General features: G+C 39.6%; 2 protein-coding genes across 8 annotated transcripts in view; both read left to right on the top strand.

Moving 5' to 3' along the window:
* Positions 643-8,429, top strand: RANBP6 (RAN binding protein 6). Of its 4 annotated transcripts, XR_301309.3 has the most exons (3): positions 3,765-3,948; positions 5,064-5,196; positions 6,464-8,429. XR_301309.3 is itself a non-coding variant. In XM_005660115.3 (2 exons), exons 1-2 carry the CDS (start codon positions 3,813-3,815, stop codon positions 7,128-7,130), a joined length of 2,262 nt encoding a protein of 753 aa, XP_005660172.1. In that variant the 5' UTR covers positions 3,765-3,812; the 3' UTR covers positions 7,131-8,429. The 4 variants fall into 4 exon arrangements, 3 of the variants coding, with proteins under 3 accessions (XP_020919591.1, XP_005660172.1, XP_005660173.1); XM_005660115.3 differs by having other exon boundaries at positions 3,765-4,007; positions 5,064-8,429; XM_005660116.3 differs by having other exon boundaries at positions 5,064-8,429.
* The window catches only part of KIAA2026 (KIAA2026 ortholog), a 113,237-nt gene continuing 98,169 nt past the window's right edge, over positions 9,133-24,200 (top strand). For 3 of the 4 annotated variants that reach the window (XM_003121915.5, XM_005660127.2, XM_021063912.1), the window contains exon 1: positions 9,133-12,784. In XM_003121915.5, the coding sequence (XP_003121963.3) occupies positions 12,192-12,784 (593 nt within the window). In that variant the 5' untranslated portion in view covers positions 9,133-12,191. Of the gene's footprint in view, positions 12,785-12,971; positions 13,036-24,200 lie in introns of those variants that run through there. The other variant, XM_013993582.2, reaches the window with a different exon arrangement.

Genomic DNA, 24,200 nt, shown 5'->3' on the forward strand with positions numbered 1-24,200 from the left:
AGTATGATATGTGCTGCTTAGGGGAAAAAATAAATAAAAAGGAAATCACAATGCAAAAAGTAAATAGAATAGAATTATGCAATTTAGAAAGGAAGAACTTTAAGATTTTAAATCCATGTGTTTTTCTAAAATAAAGGAACATAACTTTTTTTCCTAAAATGGATTCAGTTTAGACTTTACTCTTGTAACAATGACCATCACTATAGAGTGAGAGAGCAACTACGGAATAAAATATGGATTTTGGTACTCACCTTCTTAGGAAAGCCTCTTTTCCCCCAGAAAGAGTTAATAGTCCTTTGGTCTACATTAATATTGTTGTTTATTTATATGTAGGTTAAGAAATAGGTAAATTTCAGCACCTCCAACCAGATGCCCAGGCCAAAACTCGGGGAGATTTCCTAGGCTTCTCCTTCTCCTCTGAGGTGCAACTGATATGACCTCTTAAGATCTCTCCAATCCTTGCCCTCTTTTCTTTCCATCCACTAGTGTAATTTACACTTTCAGCTTAACTGAACTCCTGTATGTCTCCAGTCTTTAACTTCAGTTTGCACATTACCATTAAAGTAATCTTTCTACAAATGGGTTATTTCACAGCCTTTTTTTTTTTTTTTCTTTTTCTTTTTAGATCTGTATCAGTGGCATATGGAGGTTCCCAGGCTAGGGGTCAAATCAGAGCTGTAGCTGCCAGCCTACGCCACAGCCACAGCAAGTCCAGATCCTTAACCCACTGAGCGAGGCCAGGAATCAAACCTGCAACCTCATAGATCCTAGTCAGATTCTTTTCCACTGTGCCACAACGGGAATTCCTATTTCACAGCTCTTGATTAAAATCCTTAAACAGCTCCTCTTTACCTTAAGGGAAAAAAAGCCAAATTTCTTAACCTGGACTATAAGACTTTTCATGATCTGGCCTCTATATAACTTTCTGCCTTCTTCTTTCCTGGCTCCTGTCATTCCCAGACCCCCTCACATTCCATTCTCAATGATCCAGCAATGAACAACTGGCAGAATGGACTGCACTAGGCAGTAAGGCCTTTCTGCACTTGAACATAGATCTTATTTTACTTAGAAACTTCTTCTCTTTCTTCAAATAGTTAATACAGATTCATCCTTCCAAAGTCAGCCCTGATATTACCACCTCTGGGAAGCCTTGCCTGATCTCCCTCAGCTGCCTCCATAGTCCTGTGTGGTTCCATGGTAGATGGCCTATCACCACAGTGCTCACTACACTATATGACATTTACTATCTTTCATGAGCATCTATATATCTATATATCTATATCTACCTATCTATCTATCTATCTATCTATCTATCTATCTATCTATCTATCTATCTATAGATAGTCTTTTTAGGGCCGCACCTGAGGCATATGGAAGTTCCCAGGCCAGGGGTTGAATTGGAGCTTCAGCTGCTGGCCTACACCACATCCACAGCAACACGGGATCTGAGCAACCTACACCACAGCTCATGGCAACACTGGATCCTTAACCCACTGAGCAAGGCCAGGGATCAAACCCTTGTCCTCTTGGATACTAGTCAGGTTTGTTGCAACTGAGCCATGACAGGAACTCAATCCTCATATATTTAATCTTATCCCTAGCACACAGCACCATGTTTTGAGTATTCCCTCAGCGAATGCTGAGAGAATAAACAAATAATTGCATAATGTTAACCCAGCATTTTCAAAACACATTTTTTCAGAGTAATTTTACCTATTATACTACCACCAAAAATAGAGTTTCCTGTTGTTCCACATCCTTTCAAATGCTTAATATTCTTAGATACAAATTTAAAATATTGTGGAGGGTGGGTCTTTAGTGATATCTCATCCTAGTTTTCAATGTCATTAATATGCTAATAGATATAGTATTAAGGAAAGTCCCCCCCCCACCTCTACTTATTAATATTTCCTGAAACAGCAAATGCAAAGGCTCTGCAGTTAGACTTTTTCAAGGAATGGTAAAAAAGCCAGTGACTGTGGAGCAAGAGGCAGAACCATAGTCAAGATCTTGGAATGATCCCATCATTCGTTCTCAAGTTTTGCTATTCATGTGAAAACCCAGTGTGCTTGTTAAAATTGGACATTCTTGGACTTCCCGTGTGGCTCACAACATTACTTGGCATTGCTTCTACAGTGGCGGTGGCTGGACCCCTAGCTCGGGAACGTCTATATGCCGCAGGCCACTTGTTTAAAAAAAAATTTTTTTTTTAAATAATAAAAAATAAAAAAATTAAATTCAACATTCTTGGGTTGCATGCCCCAGAAATTCTGATTCAGTAGTTCAGAACTCGGGCCCTAATATCTGTATTTAAAATAAGCTTGTCAAGTAATTCTGACCCAGTTTGCTTATGGTCTACAGAATAAGAAACACTGTTTAGAGAATTAGGTTTTTTCCTAAATGAGCACAGTATTACATATTACAATGTCATTTAAGAGATTGCTTTTCCTATAATCCGGTTAAAACGTTAAAACTGTGATTTTCTCTCTTCATGGGTACGTGCAGCAGCATGTTACAAAATTAAAATTAAGCCCATTTGGAGATGTTTAAGATAACCTTACAGTAAGCGAAGGCCTTTGATCATGTTGCAAAACCAAGAGTAATTATGTGGAAGTGGTATGGTGAAAGAGCATTGGTGCTGCTTTCAGAAGTGGTGGATTTGAGATTCCGGCTGTGTCATTTTAGGCAAATCCCTTAACTTGCATGAATTTCTATTCTCATCTAAAGTTAGTATAATACCTATCCTACTAACCTTGAAAACCTGTATAACCATCAAAATGAAGAGTGGCAGGGCACTAATACAAAAGTAAGATCTAATCATTGTTACAGGAATGATCATTGTTTTTGATTGACACACATGAGTTAAAGAAATAACATTTAGACTCGGGGGCATTTATTTCGTAGAATAATCTCAGCAGCTTCCTACTAAAAAACTGTGAAAGCATTTTACCATTTGCAAAGAAAGTCTCAAGTGACATGACCATGGGTACAAAATCAATTTAGAGACAAGACCAGGATTCTAGTGTTCTGATTACTATCCCAGGTCACTCCCCACCATACTTTCCTCATTTGTCTTTCTCATTTTGTATTATAATCCATAGGCCAAATGATTCTGGCACACACCTGAGACTGAGAACCACTGCTTTACTGCATTTGGTGTAGTGGTGGGGTGGTAATCATTGCCTTTATCTTTTATTACACTTATTTGATAAACAGCTTTATTGAGGTATTACTTACATACCATACAAATCACCAATCTAAACTGTACAATTCAATGGTTTTTAATACACAGAGTTGTGCAGTTATCACCACAATCAATTCCTCATTTTCACACCCATCCACCCCCGCCACCGCCCCAGTACTCATTCTCTATTCTTCTTTTCCCTCAACCACTGCCAAACACTAATTTACATTCTGTATGGATTTGCCTGGTTAAGACCGTTCCTATAATTGGAATTACACAACACGTAACATTTTATGATCTTCTTTCACTTAGCAATTTTCAAGGAGTACCTAATTGTTTTAAAATTAGCAGTGTAACAATAGATAGTTTAGAAATAAACCAGAAGGGAAAAAAATCACCCATAATTCCATCCTAATACAATCAACAGCATACTTTTTTTTTTTCTCTTCTGCGGCTGCACTTTCATCTCACTGGAAAAAAGATGGAGGGTGACCCTCCCCGCCACCGGGCTCTCCACGCCCCCCCCGCCCATCTCCACCCGGCGCCTTGATGACGTCACTATTTCGAGCCTCAGACCACCCCCCCCCACCGCCCTCCCTCCCTGTCGCGGTGGCTTTGACAGAACGCGATGGCGGCGTCCGGGTCTGCGGGAGTGCCGGCGGCTGTGTCGGGAAAGCAAGAGTTTTACCAGCTTCTGAAGAACCTGATCAATCCAAGCTGTATGGTGCGGAGGCAGGCAGAGGAAATCTATGAAAATATCCCAGGTCTGTGTAAGACTACATTCCTCTTAGATGCCGTCAGAAATAGAAGAGCAGGTTTTGAGGTGAGACAAATGGCTGCCGCACTGCTACGACGGCTTTTGTCATCTGGGTTTGAGGAAGTCTATCCAAATCTGCCTTCTGATGTTCAGAGGGACGTCAAGATTGAACTAATACTGGCCGTTAAGTTAGAAACACATGCTAGCATGAGGAAAAAACTTTGTGATATTTTTGCAGTGCTGGCGAGGAATTTGATAGATGAGGATGGCACTAACCACTGGCCGGAAGGTCTGAAGTTCCTTATTGATTCAATCCACTCTAAAAATGTTGTTCTATGGGAAGTTGCACTTCACGTTTTTTGGCACTTTCCTGGAATTTTTGGGAACCAAGAACGGCATGATTTGGATATCATCAAACGGTTGTTGGACCAGTGTATTCAAGATCAAGAACATCCAGCAATCAGGACATTATCTGCTAGAGCTGCAGCTGCATTTGTACTTGCTAATGAGAATAATATTGCTCTTTTCAAAGACTTTGCAGACTTGCTTCCTGGAATCTTACAGGCTGTGAATGATTCATGCTACCAGGATGATGATTCAGTGCTAGAGTCCCTTGTTGAGATTGCAGATACTGTACCTAAATATTTGGGTCCTTATTTAGAAGATACTCTTCAATTGAGTCTAAAGTTATGTGGAGACTCCAGACTTAGTAATCTGCAACGCCAGCTGGCTCTTGAAGTGATAGTGACTTTATCTGAAACTGCAACCCCAATGTTGAAAAAACATACAAATATTATTGCACAGGCAATTCCTCATATATTAGCAATGATGGTTGATCTTCAAGATGATGAGGACTGGGTAAATGCTGATGAAATGGAAGAAGATGATTTTGACAGCAATGCAGTTGCTGCTGAGAGTGCACTAGATAGACTGGCTTGTGGGCTCGGTGGAAAACTTGTTTTACCAATGACTAAGGAGCATATCATGCAGATGCTTCAGAGCCCTGACTGGAAATATCGACATGCTGGATTAATGGCCTTATCTGCTATTGGAGAAGGATGCCATCAGCAAATGGAATCAATTCTAGATGAAACAGTTAACTCTGTTTTGCTTTTTCTTCAGGATCCTCATCCAAGGGTGAGGGCTGCAGCCTGTACTACACTTGGACAGATGGCTACAGATTTTGCACCTAACTTCCAAAAGAAATTCCATGAGACGGTGATTGCTGCTCTGTTGCGTACCATGGAAAATCAAGGTAATCAGCGTGTACAGTCACATGCAGCTTCTGCACTTATTATTTTTATTGAAGACTGTCCCAAATCATTGCTTGTCCTATATTTGGATAGTATGGTGAGAAATCTACATTCCATCTTGGTGATTAAACTTCAAGAGTTGATTCGCAATGGAACTAAGTTGGCTTTGGAACAGCTTGTGACAACCATTGCCTCAGTTGCAGATACAATAGAAGAAAAATTTGTTCCATATTATGATATATTTATGCCCTCACTGAAGCATATTGTTGAGCTTGCTGTTCAAAAGGAACTCAAGCTTCTGAAAGGAAAAACTATTGAATGCATTAGCCATGTTGGTCTTGCTGTTGGGAAGGAAAAATTTATGCAAGATGCATCAAATGTGATGCAACTATTGTTGAAGACACAATCAGACTTAAATAATATGGAAGATGATGACCCTCAGACCTCTTACATGATTCCCGCATGGGCTAGAATGTGTAAAATTCTTGGAAATGATTTTCAACAGTACCTTCCACTAGTTATTGAGCCTCTTATTAAGACTGCTTCAGCTAAACCTGATGTTGCTCTCTTAGACACACAAGATGTGGAGAATATGAGTGATGATGATGGATGGCAATTTGTAAATCTTGGAGACCAGCAAAGTTTTGGAATTAAAACTTCAGGGCTTGAAGCAAAAGCAACTGCTTGCCAGATGTTGGTTTATTATGCTAAGGAGTTAAGGGAAGGATTTGTGGGATATACAGAACAAGTTGTAAAACTGATGGTTCCTTTACTGAAATTTTATTTCCATGACAACGTTCGAGTGGCAGCAGCAGAGTCCATGCCTTTTCTTCTGGAATGTGCACGAATTCGTGGCCCAGAGTATCTTTCACAGATGTGGCAGTTCATATGTGATCCCTTAATCAAGGCTATTGGGACTGAACCTGATACAGATGTACTCTCAGAAATAATGAATTCTTTTGCAAAGTCCATTGAAGTAATGGGAGATGGGTGCCTTAATGATGAACACTTGGAAGAGCTGGGAGAAATACTAAAAGCGAAACTTGAAGGGCACTTTAAAAACCAAGAATTGAGACAGGTTAAAAGACGGGAAGAAAACTACGACCAACAAGTTGAAATGTCTCTGCAAGATGAGGATGAATGTGATGTTTATATTCTGACCAAAGTATCAGATATTTTGCACTCATTATTTAGTACTTATAAAGAAAAGATTTTACCATGGTTTGAACAGCTGCTTCCATTAATTGTAAATCTAATTTGTTCTAACAGGCCATGGCCAGACAGACAGTGGGGATTGTGCATATTTGATGATATCATAGAACACTGCAGTCCAACCTCATTTAAATACGTGGAACATTTTCGGTGGCCAATGCTGCTAAATATGCGAGACAACAACCCTGAAGTCAGGCAAGCTGCTGCTTATGGCCTGGGTGTTATGGCGCAGTTTGGTGGAGATGATTATCGTTCTTTATGTTCTGAAGCTGTTCCGCTGCTGGTAAAAGTTATTAAGTGTGCAAACTCCAAAACCAAAAAAAATGTCATTGCTACAGAGAACTGTATCTCAGCAGTAGGGAAGATTTTGAGGTTTAAGCCTAACTGTGTAAATGTAGATGAAGTTCTTCCACACTGGTTATCATGGCTTCCATTGCATGAGGATAAAGAGGAAGCTATTCAGACTTTGAGTTTTCTCTGTGACTTAATTGAAAGTAACCACCCGGTTGTACTTGGTCCAAATAATTCTAATCTTCCAAAAATAATCAGTATAATTGCAGAAGGGAAAATTAATGAGACTATTAACTATGAAGAGCCTTGTGCCAAACGCCTAGCTAATGTTGTGCGTCAGGTACAGACTTCTGAAGAATTATGGTTGGAATGCATTTCCCAACTTGATAATGAGCAGCAGGAGGCCTTAGAGGAGTTGCTAAATTTTGCTTGAAGCACTTTACTATTATTTGAATATTCTCTACAATAAAAGTAACTCAAAATAAGTGCTATGAGTGGATTCCATTATGATTGAGAACACTGTTCTCCCCTTGCAAAGCCACTTATGTACCTTCCTCATGTTTCTCCAGAATTAGTCAGTGTTACAGCTTCTGTTCACCTTGCATGTTTTATCTCTTAAACACAAGCCTGGGTGATAACCTGTTCTTCTGTTGTCTTAGAATGTCTGTCACATTTCATCTAGTTGATGTGAAGTATATAAATTGTTGCTGTTTTATCTGAGTTACTGATGCTGGGCAAGCAGTATATTTGGTATCAAGATGTCATGCTGCCTACCACAAGATACTAAGAGCTCACAGATATGGGATAGGAGAACTTCCACAACAATCATCTTTGGAATTGTGTGTGAAGAATATAGTGGTGGGCTAATTCCTCCTTGATAATACTCCTAATATTCATAGTAACAGAAGGATGCTGAAATTGGAAGAGTTTTGAGATATCACAGTGGATGTGTGCAGTGTTCTCTTATATATGAACTTTGTAATAACGCCCTCCTGAGACTCAGTGAGGTGTATCCATATTCTAGTTCCCAAGGTGTCCAGAGAGTTAGAATTTTAAAATCTTAGTCAGGCTGGCCTCTCTCTCTCTTTTTTTAAAAGTTATCCAGGCTTCTAAGAACCATGGTTACTGAAAAGGGTGTCCTGGTATATCTAACATTGGTAGCATGTAACATACTGCAACACAGTGTTTGACAAATGGTAAATAATATTTATGGGAGTCGTCAATATTATGTGTTTGAGCAGAATATTGCATTGTATATGTATGCCATTTTCCCCCACAAAGCAGTTCAACAAGAAGAAAAGCCCTGATTGAAATTGGGGCTTAAATAGATTTCTACTTTGGAGAAGTTCTTAATAGATTGTATGGTAGCATTCTAATAGGAGTGTTCTATTGTGATAATGAAAGGGAAGCAAAATTAATTTTATCTTTAAACAGGAAAAAGAAAACAGTTTTAAGACAGTCATTTAGAAGTAGGTGTGCATTGTGAGAAAACAGTTCTATAAATCTAGGGTTAATTACATTAATTGGAATGTTGGTCTTTAATGTCAGGCTTCTTGTAGGATAGGAAAAAATCTTTCTATTCAACAAGTTATTGATCCAAAATTTAAGAACAAATACATCTGTCATGATTTACTGGGGCTACTGTGAGTAGTATGTATGTAAAGTATTTAGTAAATATTTAAGACCTAATAAGTGCTTAATAAATGGTAGCTGTATTGTGTTGGTGTTTTTATCTCTGCTGTGTTCTTTTTTGTGGTTTTTGGAATTCCTTTTGCATTAGAATCTCCCTGTTTCACCTCCTTCCAGTTCATGAGCAGGCCATCTAGGCCAGTGTAGACAGAGATAAGAAGTTGAGATTTTAGATGTTAATTCCTGTCCATTCCCTACAATTATTTATTGTTAATGAGGGAAAAAAGAAAAGGACATTAGGTGCAGTATACTCACAATTTTAAGATAAATTTTTAGGAGTTCCTGTCGTGGCTCAGTGGAAACGAATCTGACTAGCGTCCATGAGGACGCAGGTTCGATCCCTATCCTCACTCAGTGGGTTAAGGATCATGGCATTGCCATAAGCTGTGGTGTAGGTTGCAGACGAAGCTCAGATCCCGAGTTGCTGTGGCTTCGGTGTAGCCAGCAGCTACAGCTCTGATTGGACTCCTAGCCTGGGAACCTCCATATGCTGTGGGTCTGGCCCTAAAAAAGAAAAAGAAAGAAAAAAAAAAAGATAAATTTTTAAAGTGTAGATGAATAAATAGAAAAATCCCACCACAAATTATTATAGAGTTTTTGTCTGGATTGTGGGATTAAAAGGCAGTTTTTCTTTTCATTTATGTTTTCTAATTTACCTACAACCAATATATTCTGTGTATAACTTTTTTAAGTCCAAAAAGCTGATCATACTTTCTTTTTCTTTTTTTTTTTTTTTTTGGTCTTTTTAGGGCGGCACCTGTGGCATATGGAGTTTCCCAGGCTAGTGATCTAATCAGAGCTGTTACTGCCAGCCTATGCCATAGCCACAGCCACGGAGGATCTGAGCCTGGTCTGTGAACTACACCACAGCTCACAGCAACGCCGGATCCTTAACCCACTGATCGAGGCCAGGGATGGAACCCGCAAACTCATGGTTCCTAGTCGGTTTCGTTTCTGCTGTGCCACTACAGGAACTCCATAGTCATACTTTCATAATAGCTAAGATCATAGTCACCTTGGCCTCTCCATGACCTATAGCTGAGGTTCCTTCAACTCACCTGCACCACCTTATTTTAATTAGTATCCCTTAATTAAGAAGCCCTTCATCAACATTTTTTAGCAATTCCCAACACTCTTGTGAATGAAGAATTGAAAAATCTGCCAGATGACTTGGAATTAGGGACCTGAAAAATTATGAACTATTCAGACCTAGACCTGAATTTTGGCAAACTATTTTTTTACCTAAGCATCAGTTCTCCATCTGTGAAACGGGCATAATACTTAGCTCATAGGATTGTGAGAATTAAAGGAGGTAATGAATATAAAGCGCTTAGTGGCACAGGGTTCAATATATGCAAGCTAATATCTGAGTCATTAAATAGGGTTGGTAGCTAAAGAGAAGAGGGGATATTTACTGGGGTAGGATGGGTCCAGATTTCTTGGGCTTTGTCAAAGGAAATTGAGGGAGGTCCAGTCAGACACATTTTTGGTTGCCATTCCAAGACTGGTTTCTGCCTTTGTTTTTAAGCTGAGGTACATTTATGGGCACTGAGAAGAGAGGATGCTATAAATGTCTAATAAATTACAAATGACTGCTGAGAGGAAACCTTGAAAACTAGATAAGGTGTGTGTGTAGGGGAGGGTGTCAGTACCCTAAAACCTCAAAAGTGTTCCACTTAGCCATTTTACCTAAGACTGCTATTTAACTTCGGCCCCCTCCCAAAAAAAAAAAACACCTTAAGTTTTCAAGTTTGTCAGTGCCTTAAAGGCCCACATTAACGGCAAGTAAACATTAACGGCAAGTAAACAATCTCAAAGAGTCAGTTTATCTCTAGTTACACAGCTTTTACTTTTATTATTTTATTTTTATGTCTTTTTGCCTTTTCCAGAGCGGCATATGGAGGTTCCCAGGCTAGGGGTCTAATCCGAGCTGTAGCCCTGGCCTACGCCAGAGCCAGAGCAACGAGGGATCCGAGCCGCGTCTGCGACCTACACCACAGCTCACCGCAACGCGGAATCCTTAAGCCACTGAGCAATGCCAGGGATCGAACCTGCAATGTCATGGTTCCTAGTCAGGTTCGTTAACCACTGCCACAACGGGAACTCTCAGCTTTTACTTTTAAAATGCTTGCTTTCTAGTTTCGATTTTGTTAATTTCAGGCTAAAAGCAGCAGCATTCTTATAAGTAATATGCGTGTCTTTAAAATAGAACACGAAAAGCCATTCATATCTGCCTTATGGAATAGTTCCTTTGTCCTCACTTGAAGGAATATATAAAATAATGGAATGATGAGTCACTTTTTAGGCAGTCCCCAAACAGTAATTTTTAAGTGTGTAGTAAGATTGTAAGGTCATGCTAACGTCTTGCTCTTTAATGCTACACAGCTTAGATTTGAAATATGTGAAGACTGTTCTAGTCCCAAAAGTTTTTAGAAAGAGGTTCCATTTCCTTCCTTTTCTCTTAGCAGATATCAAGAATCGAGAGGGTGGAAAAATTTTTTTAACTTTAACGCAAAACGTAGGATTAATATCCAAAATGGGGAGTTATTTTTAAGACCTGGGGACAAGAGTTTTCAGAAACTCGAGTTCTGCAGATCATCTCCTTTTCTTTTGGATGTGAGCATATATTTATATTTCAGTTAGTCGAGTCCTTGAACCTCCTTTCTAAACTTTTCAAAATTCTAGTTTAAAAAACCGGCAGAGAGAACACACTCCCCCTTATCCTTTTACAGCCGGATTAGGATTTACGTTTCATGTCTTCTTACTATTCATTTTCCATCACCGAAGGTTACCTAGCAAGATCCTTCAGGATTAACTTTTTAATTTGGAGCGCTAAAAAGTTTCGCAAAAGAAATAACCCTCTCCGAACCACCTGCTTTTAAAACATTCCGGAGCTGGCCAGCAAAGCTGCGCAGGCGCTTTGCTTCCCCCTCTACTCTGCCCATTACAGTCGTCTACAAAATGATGACATCATTAGTCCGCGCAACCTACCAAGCCTCAGGCCCTATAGCTGAGACCAGTCCTCGCTTTTGCGTAGCGGGGCGGGACGGGAAATAAAGTGGGGGTGGTGGTGTTCTATTGCGCATGCTCACCACGTATGGCGACGGTGCCTCTTTCTTTTGCCTCTTTGCGTAGCTTGCCCCAACCTGGCGCGGGAGGGGGGGCCTGAGTGCCCTCCCCCTTCTCTGCCTGCCCCTCCTCTTCCCCCGCTTTCCTCCGCCCAGCAGGGCTTCTAACTGACAGTTGTCGCCGGCCCTGTCCGCGCACCGCCTCCTCCTGCCCGGGTCCCCCGCAGGTAGAAAGGGGCGGGAAGGGGTGTGAGGGAGAGGAGGAGGAGCCCGAGCCGCCGCGGCCCAGCGCTTCGGCCCCCTCCCGGGAGGCGAGAGAAAAACTCCTCTTCCTCCTCGCCCCCTCCCAGCCCCCTAGCAGGCCCGGGAGGGGGTGGGGCGCTGAGGCCGCGGAGGCCAAGCCGGGCCTGGCGGGTGAAGAGCGGCCGGGCGGGGCGCGGAGGGGTGAGGCAAGCGAGTGCCGCGCGCGCGCCGCCACCGGGGGGAGGGGAGAGGAGGGCACCTAGGCTCTCCTCTTCTCTCCCCCCCTCCCCCGCGCGCCATGTAACCCCGCCCCGCCGGCGGCGAGCTAGAGACCCCCGCGCGCACCAAGCGGAGCCGGCGGCTGAGGAGAGCGAGACCCGATGCGGCTGAGGCTGCGCGGCGCAGCCGAGCCCTGAGGAAGCGGCCCGCGCTCACGCGTGTCCTGGCGCCTCGAGCGGCCGCTCCACACCGCCCAACCTGGGCCTGCCGGGGGCATGAGCGTGCCCGGGACGCCGGGGGAGATGGAGCCGGCCGGGGAGGAGGAGCGGCCGCCACCGACGGCGGAGGAAGAGGACGACGAGGAGAAGGAGGTGGCAGCGGCGGCCCCGGCCTCAGGGCCGGCCCGAGGGAGGAGTGACTCTTCGCGGGAGGACGCGGACGACCGAGAGGAGGAGGAGACGATGGTGGTCCGGGGCGGTGGCTGCAGGGAGCAGGAGCTGACCTACGAACTGCAGCAGGGCTACCGCATCCTGGGCGAGTTCCTGCAGGAGAAACACCGGGGCCTCACCGCCCCATTCCTGCAGCCCTTGGGGGGCGTTGCCGTCGGGGAGGAGGAGGCGGCCGAGGGGCCGCGCAGCGGGGGACGGGGCAGTCGCGCCCTCCTGCAGCAGCCTAGGCAGGGCATGTGTCTGTTGAAGATGGAGGAGAAGTTCGCCAGCGGCCAGTACGGGGGCATCACCGAGTTCGTGGCGGACTTCAGGTTGATGCTGGAGACATGCTACCGCCTTCATGGAGTGGACCACTGGATCTCCAAACAGGGCCAGAAGCTGGAGATGATGCTGGAGCAGAAGTTGGCGCTTCTCTCTCGGTGAGTGAGTCGGGTCCCCGGTGGGACTGACTGACTGACACAAACACACCCTTGCACGTGTCCGAGGATGGGTTGGGCCTGGGACCGGGGGGCGTCGCTGATAGGTGCTGAGTCGGTGCTGGAGAACCCCGGGAGGAGGAGCAGCGCTGGGCGGGGGCCTGCAGGGGTGTGGTGGGTGTGGGCTGAAAGCTCCGAAGCCCCGGCGTGAAGAAGTTGAGAAGGAAGCCGAGTTCCTGAGAGCCTAGGAGCAGGTAAAGTTCGTAGATTTAAAGTGAAATGGTGCCCATAAGGGTAGGGAGAGGAAAAGTTTTAGTGGGGTGGAAGTTGGTTGGACCTGCAACTTTTAGGCAGTTTTGGCATGAAGTTTTTAAACGTCTTTATTTGGCATGAAATATTTTAGAGTGAAATATCGTTAGATAATTTTGGCTCGTGCGAAAATGTCGTTTGAAACTATTAAAAAGTAATTGTATTGTTTTACTACTCAAATCGGTCATTGGAGATTTATGGAGTGCTTATTCTATCAGAAGTCGTATGCAGTTCAGATAGCAGCATGCTCTTGGTATACTCCACTCATATCCAGAGTCAATTATTTTTTTCTGTAGGAGGAAATGCTTATTGATGGCTACTAAAATAAACACATTAATTTATAATTCTATGATAGATATGAGCCAAATTAATTTTTCTAGTAGAAATTCTCTAGGAATAGAAAACTAATAGAATGTTGTTGGAAATTGTGGTTGAAATGAACCAGTAGTTTGACTATACTAGCGGAAGCGAACTTAACAAGTCTCTTTACCTTTTGGCCTCAGTTTCCTCATCTGTAAAATGGGAATAATGACAGTATCTAATTTATGGGATTGCTTTAGGATTAAATGAATTAATAAATGTAACATCTGAAGTGCCAGTCCTGAAGTTTGCTCAATATAAGTTATAACCATTATAATTCTTGTAGTGGTAGTTGAATATTCTCATATCTGAAACTGGGAAGTGTTGTGTTATATTGCTTTTATTGAATATCTCCTGAAAAGCTGTGTTAATTTTTGTTCCTTGATTTATAATTGTAATTTTAAAATAATCTTATTTGTCACTGGCCTCCCATATGCTATTTTCCAGAATATCAGTGACTTCTTTCATTGAAAACAATGGTTAACATAGAGCTTAACTCATAGGGCAGCTCTGTTTAAACTAAGGAACCTGTTCTTGAATCCTTTCATCATGTGGAATTATTTGGTAATCTAATAATTTACAAATTTGCCTTGTAAATTACTTTTAATACTTTATCTAGTGACGTTATAGTTGTGTGTTTTATAGTTATTACTCATATAAGAAACAGTCCATTCACATGTCATTATTTTTAATTTATTCCAAAATGATAGCACAAGATTTTGGACCTGAAAGAAAGCCATAGAGTTCATTTAGTTCAACCATCCAATTTTACAGATTGGAAACAGATTTAGAGTTAAACTGGAGAATGGCTGCATGAAAGTGCTAATAATCTGAATAATTATAGGTGTTTTCCACAAGAGTTGTGTATATAATTAATATTTCTTGAGTCCTACAAAAGAGCAAGGAGCCTGTTTCTCTTTTATGTAAATGTAAATCTCTAAATGTTTAGAATCGTTCCTAGTGACACATGTTCAAAATACTATATATTCCCATATGATCTAATAACATCCATACTTAGAACTTAAAATATTCTGTTGTTTATAAACATAATATATTCCTGGCATTCGTAGTCCAAGAGAGAAAATTCTTGCAGTTTTATAACAAAAAGTAATATGATGATCTCAAACAGCTAATTATAATAAAGTTTCAAGTCCCTTGGAGTTCCCTTGGTGGTACAGTGGTTAAAGAATCCAACTAGGAACCATGAGGTTGCGGGTTTGATCCCTGGCCTCGCTCAGTGGGTTAAGGATCCGGCATTGCCGTGAACTGTGGTGTAGGTTGCAGACGTGGCTCAGATCCCATGTTGTTGTGGCTGTGGCATAGGCCTGCGGCTACAGCTCAGATTCGACCCCTAGCTTGGGAACCTCCATATGCACCAGAGCGGCCCAAGAAATGGCCAAAAAAAAAAAAAAAAGATTTCAAGTCCCTCACTTTTTTGTACTTGATGTATACAAACATTTTGTAAATAATAGGTTTGCCAAACTACACTTGTAGACACTAGGAAGTCATTTCTTTTTCTGTACTAACCTAAAATCTGAGTCATTACTAAATAAATGCTTTGAGTGGGCACAACTTTAAGATAAAGCATAGATTATAACTCTTTGGTATGCAATTAGCATACACAGATGCTCCAGAACAATATTCTCTAAACTGTCCACATGAATATGATATTCAGAAAATAGATGACTCAAATCCTTATTTATAAATAAGTCATATATGGTATTTTAGTAATGAACAATCACTTAGATGATATCATTTGTTGTCTTTTGTCTTCTAGCATATTTTGTAAGATATGGAATTAACCCTTATTTTAAGATTTACTGTAAGAATTTTACAGCTGCTGTATATATGGCTGAGCCTTTTAGTGAGCAAGCAATGAAATATTAGATAGGAAACCACATTATCATTACAGAGCAGCCCATTGGCATTAGTACCTTGGGCACATTGTGTAACTTGAATCTCAGTTTCTTTCTTTCTTTTTTTTTTTTTTTTTTTGAATCTCAGTTTCTTAATCTGTGCTATGAGAGTATTGATTTTACAGGTAATAATTTAATAATTGTGAGTATCTGCCAGAGCTAGACATTCATGTCCCTGATATCCAAGAAAGAAGTTCTTTATTATATAGTTGAGCAGGTATATTGTTGAGTATATAGTGGTATATAGTTGAGCAGGGAAAAAGACCCAGAAAAAGATGATGTTTCTATAATGGACATATAAATAATGTTCAGGGGAGATTAAAGAGGTTGGAGGAGACCTGAATCTAAAGTGGGGCAGGTAAGCTTGGGGATGGCAAGTGAAAGGAGGAAAGGAGAAAGGGAAAAAAGACTAGTTAAAAGGTATAGTGAAGTTTATACTTGAACTGATTCTCAAAGAAGTTGAAGATTGTTTTTGGATTTTTTTGGGAGGGACTGAAAGGGCCATTCCAGAATACAAAACTATAGTGAGTGATAGGCATGGAATAGCATAGTGTTTCTCAGAACTACTTAGACCTTCTCTGGCTACAATATGGTCTCCAGAGTAGTGTCTGCATTGCAGGAAGTATGCAGAATAATCAGTTGGGGAGAGGGAATAAATTATTACAACTTTAGTATATTTTCTCTTTATCTTGTTAAAATTTCTAAATTTTTTTGTTTGCTCTTAGTGATGTTTATAATAGCATTACATGTATGTGTATTATATAAATCCTATGTCATACCTATAGATATGTATAAGTACTATTTGTATATATGTATAAGTACTATTTGTATATATCTATAAGTAATTTAGAGTTTTATTATATAATATACATTAACATGTAACAGTATGTTTTATATATAATATTTGTGATAGAACTAGGACTGAAACTTAGCATATCTGCTCTCAAGAGAGTTACATATTTTTAAAAATTTATTAAGAAAGTTATATTTTAGGAGTTCTTGTCCTGGCTTAGCAGAAACAAATCCAACTAGGACCCATGAGGTTGCGGGTTCGATCCCTGGCCTTGCTCAGTGGGTTAAGGATCTGGCGTTGCTGTGTGCTGTGGTGTGGGTCGCAGACTTGGCTCGGACCCTGTGTTACTGTGGTTGTGGCATAGGCTGGCAGCTGTAGCTCCAGTTCGACCCCCTAGCCTGGGAACCTCCATATGTCATGGGTGTAGTCCTAAAAAAAGGCAAAAAAAAAAAAAAAAAGGAAAGTTATATTTTATAAAGGATTCCCATTCATTTATTTGAGGCAACTGAGAGAAGTTTTAATTAGCATTAGAAATAAGGGGAAAATCATCTACTAAGTGGAAAGGAGTAGAAACTACTTAATAATTAATTAGTTATGCCTAATAAGAATATTTATCTTTTCTGAATTTTAAATTATATATATGTGTATATATATATATATATATATTTTTTTTTTTTTTTTTTTCTTTTTGCCTTTTTTAGGGCTGTTCCCGCGGCAAATGGAGTTTCCCAGGCTAGGGGTCTAATCCGAGCTGTAGCCCTGGCCTATGCCAGAGCCAGAGCAACTCGGGATCTGAGCCACATCTGCGACCTCTGAGTCGCCTTGGCAATGCCGAATCCTTAACCCACTGAGCAAGGCCGGGGATCAAACCTGCAACCTCATGGTTCCTAGTCAGATTCGTTAACCACTGCGCCACAAGAGGAACTCCTAAGTTATATTCTTGGAAGCTTTTAAATTAAAAAAAATTTTTTTCTTTGGCCACACCCCTCAGCATGCAGAGGTTTCCTGGTCAGGGATCAAATACATGCCATACCTGCATCTTGAACCACAGCAGTGGCAATGCTGGATCCTTAATCCACTGTGCCACCAAGGAAACTCCTTTTTTGTTTTGTTGCTTTGTTTTTTGTTTTTTTTTTAATTTTAAAATAATTTCAAAAGCTTAAAGGATATTGCTGTATAGTTTTAAAAGACTATAGTTATATAAGAGGCAATACCAATGACCCCAACAGAACTGAAATTGAAATTTTAATTTTGGTGATTTAAAGTAATATTTTGGTGAAAATAAGCTTGAATATAATATAACCTTGTTAAAACTATAGTTAATTTCTGAATTAAGTTGCTGTAAAACATGGTAAATGTAATGGGCTCTAAAAAAAAGTTCCTAAAATATAAAGATTATAGTTTAAGATTATATTTGTAGTTTAAACTTAAACAGAATATTTTTCTTGGTACAAAACATCATCATGAAACCTTAAATTTCAAAATAGAGATTGTACTTGTAGTACTATTTTTTATGAGTTACTATTTTAGAGTACAAAAACATCATCATGAAGCCTCAAAAATTTCAAAGTAGATATGTACAAGTAGTAATTGAAATACAAATGGATTTTATAGACTCAGTTAAATCTAATTTTGTTGACTTATTCTCAGTTAAAACCAATAAATTAATTGGAAATTTTAGCAAGATGCTTCTTTCTACTTAGTAGCCCAACTCCCCCACCCCTACTGGATTCTGTAATTATTTTTTATGTAAATCTTCAAAAATTGGGGACCAGTGGTAGTAGAATCTGGATTTGCTTCTTGTTCGGAACTCTAGAATGTCAGAACTTGATACTCCATGTAATTCTATTATTATAATCGCCATTCTTTTAAAAAATGATATTTTAGAAGGTTCAGAAAAGGTTTAAGTACAGTGGTGAAAGGATGAAGGATTTCAATGAACAAGACAGTTATTGAGCACCTACTTTGTTCTGTGACTTAGGGCACAGTTCCAGCCCCAAAAAGTTTAAAAAATGGCACATACACAGTAATGGTAAAAGGTAAAATGTGTAAAACTGTGATTTTCAAACTTGTTCATTGTAAGAACACCTGGAAGTCATGGGACTATTTTAGCAGAATGTCCTAAAACATTGATGTATTTAGTTTTATGATTTTTTGCTAAGAAACCCAAAAGGCTTAAAACATATTATGAGAAGAAACCCCTAATTGGCGATTTTATCTGGTACCTCAGTTTTTTCCCCCTACAAACTGGGAGAACATAATCTTTTTGGGATTTTTGATGATACATCTTGGTTTAGCTCATGAAATAACTACAGTTGACCCTTGAACAATGTGAGGAATAGGATTACTGATCCTTCTTGCAGTGGAAAATCTGCTTCTAACTTGGCCCTCCTAAGTCCCTTCATATACTTGATTACTCCCCATCCACATATGGATTCATCCAACTGAGGATCGTGTAGTGCTGTAGTATTTATACTTGAAAAATATCTGTGTGCAGTTCAAATCCCTGTTGTTCAAGGATCAACTGGATGTGCTAAGGGTGCATATTTTGAGGATTACTGCGATAAGCTTTTCTGTAGAGTGTTAGGGGAGTGTAGAAGAGCGCTACCTAACTTCGGGGAGGTGGCAAAGCTGGGATTGAAAATACTTTATTAGAGTTTATTCTAGAGGGCTGTTTTCAGGGCATGAGTAGACTATTGATAGGTGAAGTTGAGGAGTTGATTAAACAATTATTTGACCTATCCTATGAGAAGTAGTGTGTTAAGCCCTGTAGTTAAATGATAAATATGACTTTACCCCTCACTTCAAGGTGGTAGGTAAACAAAAACAATTGTATTTGTGGAGGCAGGAGAGTACAGAGTATTCCAGAGGAATGGTTTATACCCAGTGGTTAGAGTGTAGGATGATGAGGTCCTGTAGTGGTAGATGAGTCTAGAAAGATAAGCTGGGGCTAATTCGGATGACCTTGATTACTTGCTAAAGAATTTAGAATGTAGGCTTTGTAGATCCATCATAGCTTTTAGTAAGGGAGTGGCATGATTTTCTTGTACTTTGAGGTTTGAAGGCTGAAATGGAAGGGAGAAGGAGTGAAGAAAGGAAACCAATTAAAAGACTCTGGAGTTAATACCATCAGAGATAATAAGCAGTAGGGAAGTTCCCTGTTGTGGCTCTTTGGAAATGAATCTGACTAGTATCCATGAGCACTCAGGTTCAATCCCTGGTCTCGCTCAGTGGGTTAAGGATCCGACATTGCTGTGGGCTGTGGTGTAGGCTGGTGGCTATAGCTCTGATTTGACCCCTAGCTTGGAAACTTCCATATGACTTGGGCATGGCCCTTAAAGGACAAAAAATTTAAAAATAAAGAGATAATAAGCAGTAGGATTGAAAAATGGATAAGATTGATTACAAGAGGGGTAAACCAACAGGTAAAAGTGGTATAATGGCAAGCTTTTGGGATATGGTGAAGGAGAGGTTGATGTCCAAAATAAATTTGAGCCCAGGTGATGGTGATTGCTGAGAGACTATGAGAGGAGACAGGCATTTAAAAGTACTCTGCTGAGAATTATTAGAAGGCTGCATATGGAGCTCAGCAGAATGACTAGGGCTAGATTAGAGATGTTTAATTGGGAATTAACCTGTAGAAGGATGATGGTTGAAGAAGAGAATGAGATTGCTCAGAACAGAGTGTAGTAAAAATTTAAGGGACCAAAGGCAGGACTTTGTGTGAGAATTGACTATCTTCAATTTAGGGAAATTAGAAAAATATGATTAAAGTGTGTATGATGTTTATTAAAAGCTGAAGTGCTTGAGAAAAGGCAGTTAATGAAGGTGAAAAGAGTTTATTCTGGAATAAGTAGAAGGTATTACTTGAAGTATTAGTCTTTAGAATTTTAGGAGATTTTGTTCCATTTGAAAATAATAATTTGAAAATGATTGAGATTCAGTGCAATAAAAATGCCCTAATAGATTGTAATGTGTTTTGCCTTAAATTTGGTATCTCATTGTATTTGTGTCCTTATATTTATTTTTATTTCTAAGGAAAAAATTAGAACAGGGAAAATAAATCATGTTTTTGGAGACAAGAGTGAATCCTTTTCATATTTGTGTTTTAGCTTTTAAATCATCTCTATGCTCTCTCCACAGGATTAGAAATGCCTGGAACAAATAATAGCTGTTTTTGTTTCCAAGGAACTTCCATAATAATATGAATCTTTAAAATACATGTTAAATTACTTGAAATAGTCATTCCTTTTTGTAATGAGAAACACTAATAAACCCCAATGGTAGTAATATCTGTAAGCAAGCTTTTTGTTATATCATCTTCTACCTGGGGCTGGTGAATGTTCCAAAAATTAATTGTGCTTAAAAGTCAGGATAGTAAGGATATATCATTGAAAAAAGATTTATTAGGAAGACCAAGTGTTAGTAGTGATTATTGCTAAGTAGAAAGATCCTGGATATTTTTCATTTTCTTCTTTTATTTATTTTTTTTAATTTTTGTTTTGTTTTGTTTTGCTTTTTAGGGCTGCACCTATGGAAGTTCCTAGGCTGAGAGTCAAATTGGAGCTGTAGTCACTGGCCTACACCACAGCCACAAGCAACGTGGGATCCAAAAGGTGTCTGTGACCTACACCACAGCTCATGGCAATGCCAGATCCTTAACCCACTGAGCGAGGCCAGGGATAGAACCCTCAGCCTCATGAATACTAGTCGGATTAGTTTCTGCTGAGCCATCTTCTTTTAATTTTTATATGTCCTAGATTTCCAACAATAAGCATTACTTTTATAATTAATAAATGCTTTTATTTAAAGGGAATTAATATTTAAGAATTGAGTGAAAAATACGTATCATCGAAGTTTTAAGACAGTACACTCACATTAAATATTGTAACTGGGTAGTGTAACTGTGGATGATAAATTTCCCCTTCCACTTTCTAATATTTTCCTACTAAGTTCCCAGGCTAGAAATCGAATTGGTGCTACAGCTGCCGGCATACGCCACAGCCGTGGCAGTGCCAGATCTGAGCTATGTCTGGGACCTACACCATAGCTCATAGCAACGCTGGATTCTTAATGCGCTGAGCGAGACCAGAGATTGAACCCACATCCTCAGGGATACTAGTTGGGTTATTATCACTGAGCCATGATGGGAATTCCCAGTTGTTATTTTTTATAGTACCATTCAAAATATAAAATCTACACGAATTCCCTGGTGGCTTAGTGGGTTAAGGATCCGGCATTGTCACTGCTGTGGCACATGTTCAATCCCTGGCCCAGGAACTTCTGTATGCTATGGGTGTGGCATGTGTATATATATATATATGTGTGTGTGTGTGTGTATATATATTTGTATATATGTGTGTGTGTGTCTGTGTATACATCTACAAATATGTGTGTGTGTATTTATATATATATATAAATATATAAATTTTTTTTTGTGGATGCAGTTTTAAAGGATTGGAATTGCTAGTACTAAAAACTCACCCCAAGCTTTCATATTTAAAGCTTTTGAGCACAGTCAGTTGGATGTACCTTTGGGCAAAAATAACTCTTCTTATAACTTCTTTTATATCTTTGGTATCTCTTTAAATGTTAGTACATCTGGGATTTAGACCTGTTCGTTTCTGTCTAGGCATCTTGCTAAAAGATAAAAAAAAAAGATGAGAATACAGTTTGAGATATACCAGTTTAAGGTAAAACTTAACCTCTTGCTATACTTTCTAAGTACTACTTCACTGGTATTGCTCTTTTGTGGGAGTTTAGGCTTTATAAATTAGATCAGTGATAAAACTTGCCAAGACATGATACAGAAAGTATTTCAATTTCAGTTTAGCACATGAAGTGTTTTGGAGATCTCTTTCCAAAAGATAGACCCCTTTCTCCTTCAGATACATCTCATCTGCTAGACATAGGTTTTCTTTCGAATGGTAGCAATAATAACTACAGTTTGGGTTTGCAAAAGCTTTAAGGGTAAACAGTTTCCTTTAAATTCTACAATCTATACTAGCCTAGTACATTGGCTTTTATGGTAATGGTGTACATTTTCACCTTTTTTAGATTGAGATCAGAAATAGCTCTGACAAAATGTGCATGCAGGTGAAATATTGGGAATACCCTCCCTGTGACATTTCATATTTTATGTTTTTAAACTGCTTTCAGTGGTAGATTGCCTAACAAATATAGTAAGGAACACCAAGATTTTGCTAAGTAAACAATTCTGGTGAACTCAGGGTCTATTTTCATGTTTGTTCTAAATGTAAGGACAGGAGTTCCCGTCGTGGCTCAGTGGAAACGAATCCTGCTAGGAACAATGAGGTTGCGGGTTCAATCCCTGACCTTGCTCAGTGGGTTAAGGATCCAGGGTTGCCATGAGCTGTGGTGTAAGTCGCAGATGCAGCTTGGATCTGGTGTGGCTGTGGCTGTAGCTGGCAGCTGTAGCTCCGATTGTACCCCTAGTCTGGGAACTTCTACTTGCCGTGAGTGTGGCCCTAAAAAGCAAAAAAAAAAAAAGGTAAGAACAAATCCGTTTCATTTTTGCACTGAGGACTGAAACAGATAATCTTAAAAACTTATTATGTAGAAATGTTTTCCCGTAGAAACAGTTACAGCTTTTGTGTTTGTCCACAAGCCCAATTTTTAACATCTGAATTACCAAAATTAGAAGATAAAAACATTAGAATATAATCAATAAATAAAATAGAAGACATTTTATATCTGCCTTGAATACTTGTGCTTGAGGAAAAGCAGGTTTAAATTTGACTCTCTTCCACAGATAAACTTGTTTCCTGGTTCCCTTACTTTCTTCTCTGATGCTGCCTTATCTGCAAGGCTTTTCTTGGGCATTTGCAATGCTTTCCCTCTGGTCAGTCTCCATCCTCCTTAACCTTGTTTTCTTTCATAGCATTTGTTGCAACCTACCATATAATATGATTTAATTATATATCTTTTTCTCCTCTCTCATGAGAATGTAAAAATGTAAGGACAAGGATTTTTTTCTTCCTGGTTTATTTTTTCTTTTTTATTAAAATATGGTTGATTTACAGTGTTATGTCCATTTCTGCTGTACAGCAAAGTGACCAGTCATACATATATATACATTTTTATATTATTTTACATTGTGGTCTATCCCAGGGGATAAATAAATGTTAAATGATATGTAAATACTGAATTGAAATTAAGTACTAAGTAGGTAGTTATAAGTTCTACAGGTTAGTTTCAAAGGTTTGGGCAGCATGTTTCTCAAAGGATCCTTCCTGGATCACCAGCATTAGGATGGCCCCAGAATACAATATTTAAATCTGTTAACTCATAATCTCAGAGTAGAGATAAGGAAACTACATTTCTAATAAGTTCCCTAAAAGATTTTTATGCACCATAAAGTTCCAGGACTGATACTTATATCTTCTAGGATATAGGAAAACACTATTTTGTGATTGATTTCACATCAGAATTACGAATTTTCTTTTCTCTTTCTTCCTCCAGTGGAGTTTAGAACATGAAAGTAATTTCCAGAGCTACCTACTTTGTGATCTGAGAAAATTAATTTTTATTTAGAATTATATTAAAACATTAATTTATAAGTAATCCCTGTTGCATAGGGCTAATATGTTACCAAAAAATTTAAAAGCCCAAGGTTAAAGACCCTGGATCCTATTCCCATCTGCATTTATCCTTTTAAACCTATTTGTATGGGCTTATATATCAGTTGTGGATAGTAATTCTATTTTTTGTGTTTCTCATTTGATTTGGGGGAGTAATGAAAAGCGATCCAGGGTTAGGGGTTCCCCTTTGTGGCTCAGTGGAAAGGAACCCGACTAGTATCCGTGAGGACTCGAGATCAATCCCTGGCCTCACTCAGTGGGTTAAGGATCCAGTGCCGTGAGCTGTGGTGTAGGTCGCAGACAAGGCTCAGATCTGATGTTGCTGTGGCTGTGGTGTAGGCCGACGGCTACAGCTCCGATTCAACCCCTAGCCTGGGAAACTCCATATGCCACAGGTGCAACCCTACAAAGACAAGTAAAGGGGGGGGGATAAAGAAAAG

This window comes from Sus scrofa, chromosome 1, assembly GCF_000003025.6.
Source record: "Sus scrofa isolate TJ Tabasco breed Duroc chromosome 1, Sscrofa11.1, whole genome shotgun sequence".
NCBI lineage: Eukaryota > Metazoa > Chordata > Mammalia > Artiodactyla > Suidae > Sus > Sus scrofa.